A 12,200-nucleotide genomic window follows, 5' to 3' on the forward strand; every position below is an offset into this window, starting at 1 on the left:
AGAACAATTCTGGTTGGCAGCCCTAGTGCTGACCGTCACTGCTATGGCGATCTTTCACCCTGCTTGCTCTCTTCAGACAGGGCTGTTTCAGTAGCTTGGCCGCAAATTAGGAGCGTTAACTGGCACCTTTATGTGCTGCTCAGCGCTCCTGCTTTAATGGTTCCTCTACAGTCACCTGAGTAGGGGGAAGGATTGGTGGTCAGCAGTCCTTCTACATCCACCCGTTCTCCTGCATGTTTCAATGCTCCTGCCATTCAGAAGTTCTGTGCTGTTTGACCAAAAATAAACTAAGTTAAGTAAACAAATAAATACATTTGAAATAATAATAAAAATAAATATACTGTATCTAATAACACAAATAAAGAAATAAATACAATATAAACTGTAAATAAATATTTATACATTACTAATATAAATGTCATGTTCAGTTCAATGGAACATTCCAAGTGTGGCTCTTTCAGGGACAGTTTTCTGGCCTTTGTGTATGATTTCAGTCGCCTTCTTGCCTGCTTTCTTCCCTTAGTCCTTCTTTCATCCATCTTGTTTCCGCCTTCTTCTTTTACTGTCTTCTCCACCTTCTTCTCACTCTATTGAAGGGCATGTAATGAATGAGATACCATACAGTACTTTTACTTTTGTTCTGTAACACTGCCATCTTCTGCCTTTTTCTTTCACGATTTGAAACTAGCAGGGGACTAAATCATGATTCTTTAACGCTTCTCACAAACCTTGAGCGTTACTCCTGCTAGATCTCTACATGTTTTATTAAACGGTCATTGTCTTTATGTCTTTGTATAGTTGTTATTCTAATTTTCTTTCCCTACAAAATCCCAAAAGTATTTGAAGTGATAATTGCAGTACTGTGCGTTGCCACGTGGTGCGCTGTTAGGAAGCTACGTCCTTGAGCAGATTCATTTAAAAAACGTATTTGTTTTATTCAATTGTTTATTCCCTTTTTGATTTAGATCTTTAATGGATGTGAACATTAAAGACAATTACGTCATTTACAGCAATAGTGAAGTAAGTAACAATTTAAAAAGTTATAATTAGGTAACTTATTTTCTGGACTGAGTAATTGTGGCGTACCCTCCATGGGCTTTACAGAAGTTATATAGGCTGACACTATAGTATATATACTCTTTATAATTAGAGATGAGAGAAATATTGTAAAATTCAATTTGGCTGCTTCGCAAAATTATAAAAAAAAATGTGTAAAATAAAATAAAAATCAAACTTACCTCATGTATTTGATCATGAAGAGACAGCCACCACCATCTTGATTGAAGATCCAGCGCCAAATCTTCCGCGGCCTGTGATGATGTCTCCATGTCAGCTGGCATGGTGACGTCATACATCATCGCACACATGACTCTTCTCAATCAAATGGATAAGGTATGATTTTTAATTTTTTTTACAGGGAAATCGATTCGTTACCACAAAGCACAAGGAAATTCGGCTTTGCGGCGAATCAACTCTTACTGTAATACCAACAAAATGTAATTACCTCTGTCCTACAGTCCAATGACCTCCTTATCATCACTCATTCTTCTGGTGGTAGCTCTATTCCTTGTATTCATGCTTTCTCCTGACACTACTCTTAAAAAGACAGTATATGGTGTTTATGGGAATCCATGATAACATCAAGTATTCTATTTTAACCAAAGGTCCTGTTCCAGGATCTATACAGTGTTAAATCATCTGTACCAATTTTCTATTAGGCAATTGTCCTTCAGTTTCTGTCTCTTGACCACGCCTGGCCACCTGTGCTTCCCAACTCAGCTTGACTCTAGACCACATATGACCATATTTGTCTCTCTGGACCTAAAACTATTCTGTAATAATAAAAGTCAGCAAAGAACAATGAGCTGTGAGACCTGTAGAGTCAATAACCCCTTCAGAAAGTGTTAGAGTAAAAACTAGGGCCCTGATTTATAAAGTCCTATGCTACAATGGACTTCATAAGCCCTACTCTGCCAGAAGAGGCATTACATTTCTGGTGAGGCGCAGGCTGTTTCGGCAGTCCGTGTGCCATATTCTGAAATCTGCTCCAGCTTATAGTTTATTTCTGGTGTAAATGATGATAAATGAGGGAAAAGGGGCCAATGGCTACACTCATACACCACCCTCACCACCTCTTCTTTTTGGTAACTGATGAGGGTAGCATAAAAACTCCAGTTGCAACTAGTTTTAGTTGCAATGGGTTTATAAAGATACAAAGCTTTCACAACATTTTAACTCCAAAAAACAGGTTTAGGAAGATGGTAAACTTCCCCCTTTGTGCCTCAGGACTGTCTACTGAGAATTTAAGTAAACCTACTGCTCATGCATCCACAACTGTTATTAGCACTTACTACTTATTCTTTGACTAATGTGAATACCACCTTCATGGAAATAGCAGATTCTTAGTACCGGTATCATAGAACTACATTAGCATAGTCATTAGAGATAAGCAAATTTCTTAAAAGTTTGATTCAGCTGATTCGCAGAATTTCACAAAAAAATTGCTTTGTGACAAATTACTTTGTCACAAAGCAAATTTTTTGGGTAAATAGTAGTGATGAGCGGCAGGTGCCATATCCGATTTTGACGAAATTCGCGAATATTCGATAGAATATTCGTTTTATATTCGTCAAAATCGAATATTCGTCATTATTCTAGTTATCGCGATTAATATGCGATTTAAATAATCGCGTATAGCGATTTTAACTTAAAGGCTACTCTGCTATTGTAATAGCAATGCGATTAATTCAAGTTATAATAATCGACTTTTGATTTCAACTTAACACTGCTATATTCCATATTCGTTAATTCCAGCCTAATATGGAATATAGCAGGTCCAAGTTGAAATCGCGATTCGATTATTATAACTTGAATTAATCGAATTGCGATTTCAACTTAGCACTGCTATATTCCATATTAGGCTAGAATTAACGAATATGGAATATAGCATTACTAAGTTCGAGTTATATTAATAGCATGGCGATTTCAACTTAGACCTGGTTTACTATGGTTGGCTTGGTAGAATTAGCGAATATGACGAATATATTCGTTATATTCCACAAAACGAATATGGCGAATGTATTCGTCATATTCCAAAAAACGAAGATAACGAAGTATTCTGCATCTTCGTTTTAGCTACCTATTCATCAACTTCGCTTATTCTAGCAATCATATAGGAAAGTTTACTATAGAGACACCTAAGTTTAATTCGCTATGCGATTATATGACTGCTTTTTTTTTTTATAAATAGAATAATTATAATAATTATCAGGTATTATAATTATTCTATTTATTTTAAAAAAAAGCTAAGTAATATAATCGCATAGCAAATTAAACTTAGGTGTCTCTATAGTAAACTTTCCTATTTGATTGCTAGAATTAGCGAAGTTGATGAATAGGTAGCTAAAACGAAGATGCAGAATACTTCGTTATCTTCGTTTTGTGGAATATAACGAATACATTCGTTATATTCGTTTTGTGGAATATAACAAATATGTAACGGACCGTTTCAGCAGACAAGGGGTTAAAATCCGTTTAGGCGATATGCCCCTTTCTATGAGACAGGCACAGCTACTGCATAACACCAAACTCCCGAACTGGATACAAAAAAACACTCCAAACTGGAACCTCGCGAATAGCTGCTAGCAGACGAACAGGAAAAGCATACAGTCAGCTTACACCCCTGGCAATCAGTCTCTAACAGCATACAGGGAATCACCCCAATAACGAGACAAGGCTCCGTGTTGAGGGTCAAGCAGTGGTCTGACGTGCTGGCACACCCAGCCTGGTTTTTATTAGTTGTTGCAAATACAGGACAGATACAACACATCCCCACAATGCATCATGGTTTCCGCCTCTCTGTCCCGTAGACAACCGAGGGCAATCCAATTATCTCGCAGGACAAAGGGAAGTCGCCAATACACATGTGGAGACAACAGGACAGACATCACCATTTAAACACACAATGGGACAATAGAAACACACCCACACAAAATCCTCCCCTCTGCCGGTGATGATTATTGAACACACTGGCGAATATAATTATCAAAGGCAGAGAAATACAGTTTTATAAAACATATCACAGGAACCCCAAAACATGCAATAACCCCATAACCAATATATCCTCGGAACCGGGGGATCTGGGTGAACCACATGTCCAAAATTCACCCACATCCGTTCAGTAGTTTGGAAGATACAGTTTTATGCCAGTTACACCGAAAATGTACAAGTTATACAGAAAATAGTCACTAATAAATGTGTCCCCTGTTTGGTAGTTTCAAACTACTGAATGATGTCTCTGTGAACCAAGTACAGGCAAGATAGCACCGTGTTGAAAAGTCAGAACAGTGTCTGTGAGTTAAAATGTCCGCTATCTATTGTTCTCACCATGTGCTTCATCCAAGCAAGTAAGGCAGAGGATGCAATCCAGGGACAGAGGGCTCAGTCCCAAGTGCCTTAAGACCCAATAACTTAAGGGACCATAATCCCAGGGCAGGAGGCTGGCAAACAGCCCCCTCCAAAACACCGTGGCGAGGTTGGTTTCGCCACAGAATATATTCGTCATATTCGCTAATTCTACCAAGCCATTGAAGCCAACCATATAATAAACCAGGTCCAAGTTGAAATCGCCATGCGATTAATATAACTCGAAGTAATCGCATGGCGATTTCAACTTAGTAATGCTATATTCCATGCTCATGGAGCGTCCCCATCACCATGGGAACGACTCCATATACTAGAATGTACTGTCGGATTTGAGAATTACGTTGAAATCGCAATTCGATTATTTTAAGTTATAATAATCGAATTGCGATTTTAACTTAGCACTGCTATATTCCATATTAGGCTAGAATTAACGAATATGGAATATAGCAGTGTTAAGTTGAAATCGCAATTAGATTATTTTAACTTGAAATAATCGAATTGCGATTTCAACGTAATTCTCAAATCCGACAGTACATTCTAGTATGGAGACGTTCCCATGGTGATGGGGACGCTCCATGAGCACGGAAGTCGGCAGAAGCGGCAACGGGCACTGACTGGAGCAGCCAGGAAGCCAGGAATCCAAAGGACAGGTAAGAACAACTTTAGGGAAGTGGGAAATGAAAAAATATAACAATAAAAAAAAAAAAAAAAGAATATTCGAAATATCGAATTTATAGCACTATATTCGAAATATTTGCGAATTAGCGAAGTGCCGATATTCGCTAAAAAAATTCGATATTCGAATATTTGCGCTCAACACTAGTAAATAGTGGGTGCAATGACAGGGAGCTGCGATAGCGCCACCCCCGTCATTTCATTGCACCCCTCAGATGCCACATTCATACATGATTGTGGCATCTGAGTGTAAAATTAACAATAAAAAAAAAATTTAATCAAACTTACCGCCTACATTTTCTCCCGACTGGCCAGGCGCCACCACCTTGCTTGAAGATCTCAGCCAAAATCCTTTGCGGCCCAAGATTGCGTCATCACGCCGGCCGGCGTGATGATGTAATCTCGCGCCGCATGGGATTTCGGCCGAGATCTTCAAGCAAGATGGAGGCTGGCGGCCCATTGCGAGCAAATAGAGGAGGTAAGTTTGATTTTTTTTTTGTTCTTTATACTATTTCAGGTTAAATTGATTCGCTGACGCGAAGTACAAGGACATATGGTTTCTAGGCGAATCAAATTTATCCTGATATTCGCATCGAATACCACTTTGTGGAATTTGATTCGCTCATCTCTAATAGTAATTCCTGGAGCATCACCTGAATGTCTTTGACCAACCAGGAGACAATTCTCATTAAAATTCTTTAAATGTTTTATTTCACAGGTTTTGCAACCAACAAATGAAGTGGAATATTCTGATATCTGCCATGTTCAACATGACCATATGACTTCATCCAGGGTTGATTATGGACACAATGTGGAGTATGCAACTTTAAGACATTAAAACAATGACTTTTCTTGTGAAAGGAGGATCAATTGATTCAATTATGACATAATTTGAATATTGATTAAAAACCAAAAAAGCCCACTCTACACAGAACAAGTTCTAACACAGCAGGAATCTGGATCAAATAATCAAAGTTAATCAAACATTTTAATTACTCTATTAAAACCATAGTAAAACAATACACAAAAAAAACTGAAGTGTAGGATAACAGATCCACACAATGCAACACAAAGCAGATACTTAGTGGTACAAAAAGTAGCATACAAGTCACACAGAGATTATGAATATACTCTTCGTAAAGGGGAGTAATTATAAAAATTAGTTACCATTAAAATGCAGCAGCTAAATCCAACCTTAAAGATGAAGAGATGAATGGCTGGATTCCCACCACCAGGTGACACTACTTCCAAAGCATTTAGTAACTTTTAAACTAAATTTGCCAGAAGCACAGGCATTTGGTGGTGGATGTCCACCACCAGTTTGATTACTTTCCCCACATTTATGCATTTTAGGTATTTAATTGCGTTAATTCACCAAAAAACGTGGAATATCCTGATAAAAGAAGCCGACAACTGCTCTCCAAAAAAATTCTTAGATTTTCTACGTTTCTCTAACTCGGCGAATGAACTCTACAACATCTATTGATGATGCTCCTAATGAAGGGAAAATACTTCACTGCTATAAATCATCATGAATTGCGATCATCTTTCTAAGCTGGTTTGGATGGATGCCCATAGTCTGCTATGGTCTCATAATGTGTCTCTGTGTACGGTACCTTTTTGTTTGAAGATGGGTATCCACAAGACAAAATCTTGACATCCTCCATTTTCTTAATTTTATTTTCTTTGCTTTACTCTTCTGGACAGTTTTGATAATTCCTCCAATTTTGCTTGCGTGTTGTTTTAAAAAAAAATAATGGCTAAAATAACACAATTACCTTATTCTGTGGGTTAAAATGATTACAGTGATAAAATAAACTCAAAGTTTCCATTATGTTTTACTTTTTTTTATAAAATAAACAACCTTTTGTAAATAAATTGCATTGTGTGGTCATATTCTGGCACCAATAATGTATTTTTCCTTTGATGGGGCTGTGTGAGGGATAATCTTTGGTGGTGAGAACTTTAGTTTTTATTGATATAATTTTGGGTAACATGCAACTAGGTTCGAGCGAATCGAAGTATCCAAAGTGGACTTCAATCTGATTACAGATGATAAATAGAAAGGATTCATTGTGCATCTCATTTTTCCTTCCTTATGAGAGATCAGAAGAAGGGTCAAATAAATAATGATGTCAGCCAGGCCGAAAATCAAAATAGTGGCCCAGTCATGAAGTCGGAAGTGTGGGAACAGCATGAGGAGAACACAGAGTGGCCCAATAACAGAGTCTGGAGGCGACAGCAGCATCAGGAGGCCGCAAGGTGGCACAGTGACAGAGTGTTGAGGCAGCAGCATGAGGAGACCACAGAGTGGTACAATGACAGAGTGTGGAGGTGGTGGCAGCATGAGGAGACCACAGAGTGGCACAATGACAGAGTCTGGAGGTGGCAGCAGTATTAGGAGGCTGCAGAGTGGCACAATGGCAGACTCTAGAGGTGGCTGCTGAATGAGGAGGCCACAGAGTGGAAGAATGACAGAGTATGGAGGTGGCAGCAGCATGAGCAGACCACAGAGTGGCACAATTACACAGTGTGCAGGTGGTTGCTGCATGAGCAGACCACAGAGTGGCACAATTGCAGAGTCTGGAGGTGGCTGCAGCATGAGGAGGCTGCAGAGTGGCACAATGACAGAATCTGGAGGTGGCAGCAGCATGAGTAGACCACAGAGTGGCACAATTACAGAGTGTGAAGGTAGCAGCACCATGAGCAGACCACGTAGTGACACAATAACACAGTCTGTAGGTGGCAGCAGCATGAGGAGGCCGCAGAGTGGCACAATGACAGAATCTGGAGATGGCAGCAGCATTAGAAGGCCGCAGAGTGGCACAATGACAGAGTCTGGAGGTGGCAGCAGAATGAGGAGGCCGCAGAGTGGCACAATGACAGAGTCTGCAGGTGGCAGCAGCATGAGCAGACCACAGAGTGGCACAATGACAGAGTGTGGAGGTAGCAGCAGCATTAGGAAGCCATAGAGTGGCAAGATAACATAGTGGGGAGTAGTGATGGACGAACATCTGCCGGGATGGTTTGCAAACGTGATCACGTGAACGCAATCAAATGTTCGCGAACAGCAAGTTTGCGGCAGGTCCCATTTATTTTAATGGCTGGCGAACCTGAAAAACCTTCAGCTCATATTTGCGGTCAAGAAATAATTACTAGAAGTGCACAAATAGTCCGAAAACATGGACAGTGACATACCAGATGTATTATTCAAATTTGCGATCTCCATTCATTATTTTTTTAAATGCAAAATATTGGCAATGTAATTTTTGCGTTCAGTTATAATTATTGTTTTCAAAACTGTTTGTCACTGTGTGTAGCAGAGGGAACGCAGCAAAACCGCAAACAAATGCAGCAGTATGCAAATGCACTATAAAGAAAGTATATTATTGGTATATAACACCCCGCTTTTATCAGTTTTTTTGGGGGGGCGACTGGTATATCACACCAGTTATAATTATTTTTTTCCAATACCGTTTGTCACTGTGTGTAGCAGAGGGAACGCAGCAAAACTGCAAACAAATGCTGTAGTACCCAAATACACTATATGGAAAGTATATTATTGATATATAACACCCCGCTTCTATCAGTTTTTTTGGGGGGCGACTGGTATATCACACCAGTTATAATTATTTTTTCAAATTGTATTTGTCACTCTGTGTAACTGCAGTATCGCTGCAGAAGTGCTCACCACTGCTGCACAATACAAATCCACTATAATATGCTTTCTATGTTAGAAAGTATATTATAAGTGTATTACAACCCTCTGTACTACACAGTCTTCCCCGAGGAACGAGGCAGGTCCGTTATAAAGTCCATAGACAGATGTGTCCAAGGACGGGAAGGAATGGGTAAGGGAAGGAGAGGACCTGATGGCCGTGAATGAGGGACTTTGGCACGAGCGCAAGTCTCGCAGGCTGCCACAAAACCCTCAACCGACTTACGAAGCGCAGGCCACCAGAATCTCCGAGCGATGAGATCCAGTGTGGCTCTTGCCCCCGGGTGCCCAGCAAGGACCGTATCGTGGTGTTCCTTAAAAATCTTGTGTCTTAAAGCGAGAGGCACAAACAACCTCCAAGGAGGACAAAGATCAGGAGCCTCTGACTGGGCTGCCTGCACCTCTGCCTCCAATTCAGAAAAGAGAGCAGAGACCACCACACCTTCAGCCAAAATGGGACCCGGGTCTTCAAAATTCCCGCCTCCCGGAAAACAACGTGACAGGGCATCTGCCTTCACATTCTTAACTCCAAGGCGGAACGTGACCACAAAATGAAACCTAGAAAAGAACAAAGACCATCTGGCCTGTCTCGGGTTCAGACGCTTGGCTGACTCCAAGTAGGCCAGATTTTTATGGTCAGTAAATACGGTAATAGGGTGTCTGGCTCCCTCTAGCCAATGGCGCCATTCCTCAAAAGCCAACTTGATGGCCAACAATTCCCTATCTCCCACATCGTAATTTCTCTCTGCGGAGGAGAGTTTTTTCGAGAAAAAGGCACACGGTCGCCATTTGGCAGGAGAGGAACCCTGAGACAAGACCGCCCCCACACCCACCTCAGAAGCATCAACCTCGACTATGAAGGGTAAAGAAATATCAGGTTGCACCAAGATGGGAGCGGAAACAAAACTCTCCTTGATATCAAAAAAAGCCTTACGCGCCTCTACTGACCAAGAAGAAAAATCTACCCCCTTTCTGGTCATATCAGTGAGTGGTTTAACAATAGAGGAATTATTCAAAATAAACTTCCTGTAATAATTGGCAAAGCCCAAAAACCGCATCAGCGCCTTCTGATTCTCAGGAAGCTCCCACTCAAGCACAGCGCGGACCTTCTCGGGGTCCATGCGAAAACCAGAAGCGGAGAGAAGAAACCCCAGAAATTGAATTTCTGGAACCGCAAACACACATTTTTCCAGTTTCGCATATAATTTATTCTCCCAGCATCATTCCAACCAGTATCAACTGCCCATCTCCGAAATTCTGAGCAGTATATTTCTGCGGATTGTTTACCCTGGCATAATAGACGTAGTCTAGACTCAGCCAGAGCAATATGATCCGGATCATCATATATCTGACCCAGGGCTAAAAATAATTCATCCACTGAACGGAGAGGCCGTGCCCCCTCCGGCAGCGAAAAGGCCCAGGACTGAGCGTTACCCCTGAGCAGCGATATAATGATCCCCACCCTCCGTTCCTCATCACCAGATGAATGGGAAGAAGGCGAAAATGGAGTTTGCAAGCCTCTCTAACGCACAAAATTCTCACTACCCCCGGAGAAGGTATCCGGGAGCGAGATCTTAGGCTCAGAACAAACTCCATGAACGCAAGCTGAACCGGTCACTTGAAGCTGAGAAAAAGTCTTACGGAGATCAGCTACCTCCAATGAAAGACCCTGGAAGCATTCAGCCAAAAGTGAAACCGGATCCAAGCTTGAGACGGTTTTGGTGGCTTATAATGTCACGGACGGTGTACAGGAAACAAGACAAAGCAACATGCATATATGACTGAGTGGATCCAAAGCTAAGGAACCAAAAGGGAGACCCCTGTACAAGACCTGAGACTTTCCCTGGCTGCTCAGCCTATGCAAAGTTCCCAGAGGTGGAAGGTTGCATATCCACGTACCTCGACTATGTAACCCCTGATCACCCTACAATAGTGAGGGGACACGACCACCGGCTCCCTACACCAGACACGGAGGGAGTCAGGGTCACCTGGGATCCAGCAAACAGAAAATAACAGATAAATGTTCAGCACTTAACTTTGTAGCAGACTGGAAAACAAGATCAGCATGCACACACACTCCAGGAAGTAGTATAAGCCGCCCAGTAATGCATTATGGGGCGGAATTTAAAGGGATGCAATCAGTCCAACTCCATGACAGCTGAGAGAGGCTAACGAGATGAGGAACCGAACAGCACAACAAAGAGAACTCAAGGAGGAGGTTCCGAAAGGCCTCTGTCAGAGCTTCTCAGCTGTCTGGTTGTGACAATATTATAGTAGTTATATTCTTGTACATAGGAGGCAGTATTATAGTAGTTATATTCTTGTACATAGGACTAGTATTATAGCAGTTATATTCTTTGACAATTTTCTTTCTATTGAAAATATAATCAGCAAAGCAAATCACAGGTGTACAAGTGTCATAGTTATCAACGTACAGCGTATACATTATAAGCAGCTTAAGAGTACAAAATTACATCTCGAAGGTATATATTCCAATGTTAACCAAACCGATAGTAAATGAACACAGCAATGGCATATGTTCGAGCTACGACCTTCAAGGGTATGCATATACGGCTCAGTACGTCTGACGTGTTGCGGAGTGATCGTTGGCTCTAAAAACAATAGAGTGTGAGGGAAGAGGGAGGGTGGAAAGTATAGGAAGTTAGGGTCAGGGCTTAGAGGACAGGAGAAAAAGGGAAGAGGGGAGGGAGGGAACCAAGAACAAAAACCCATCCATGTTATCTAGACATTTGAAGCATATCAAGTGTTTCTCGACCGTGATATCTATCACAATAATCGCTGGAATAAGGCTGATCGCTACCTATATGAAAAAGTACGGAAAGGACAAAGATTACATGTTGCCGGCTCCATCGAAGACCTATCGAAGCGCTTCTAATTCCACTACTTGTGCCAAAAGTATGTTACTCGACTCCCCTAAACATGAACCAAGGGGTCCACATTTTCATGTATTTGTTGTGATTCCTGTCCTCCCAACTCGCGAGCTCCTCCATGCGGCATATATGATCCACTTTATTCAGCCACGCCTCTATAGTGGGGGGTTCAGTGCATAGCCACTGCTGTGGAATGAACAATCTGGCTGCCTGAAGCAGATGCGTAGTCAGACATTTTCTGGAGGGTGAAAAAGAGGGGGTTGGGAGCCACAGGAGTACAAGCGAAGGAGGTACTTCGATTGAGACCCGCGTAATATTCTGTATGGTGGACAAAACCCCTTCCCAATAAGGGCAAATCTTTGGGCACGACCAAAAAATGTGGGATAATGTACCTGTGCCATCCAAACACCTCCAACATTTATCATCCTGTCTCATCCCTCTAATATACAATTGCTTCGGAGTCTGATACCATTGGGTAAGGACCTTGTATG

At 41.4% G+C, this 12,200-nt stretch overlaps 1 protein-coding gene and 1 long non-coding RNA gene across 2 annotated transcripts in view; one reads left to right on the plus strand and one right to left on the minus strand.

Annotated features, from left to right (window-relative positions):
- The window catches only part of LOC122929124 (B-cell receptor CD22-like), an 88,374-nt gene extending 81,396 nt beyond the window's left edge, over positions 1–6,978 (plus strand). Inside the window, exons 10-11 of the mRNA XM_044282614.1 lie at positions 966–1,020; positions 5,819–6,978. Coding sequence (XP_044138549.1) covers positions 966–1,020; positions 5,819–5,938 — 175 coding nt within the window. The 3' untranslated portion in view covers positions 5,939–6,978. The remainder of the gene's footprint in view (positions 1–965; positions 1,021–5,818) is intronic.
- Positions 1–12,200, minus strand: part of LOC122929125 — a 202,218-nt gene that overhangs the window by 35,783 nt on the left and 154,235 nt on the right. Inside the window, exon 2 of the long non-coding RNA XR_006387957.1 lies at positions 10,850–10,853. This is a non-coding gene — a long non-coding RNA (uncharacterized LOC122929125). The remainder of the gene's footprint in view (positions 1–10,849; positions 10,854–12,200) is intronic.

Source organism: Bufo gargarizans, chromosome 2, assembly GCF_014858855.1.
Source record: "Bufo gargarizans isolate SCDJY-AF-19 chromosome 2, ASM1485885v1, whole genome shotgun sequence".
Taxonomy (NCBI): domain Eukaryota; kingdom Metazoa; phylum Chordata; class Amphibia; order Anura; family Bufonidae; genus Bufo; species Bufo gargarizans.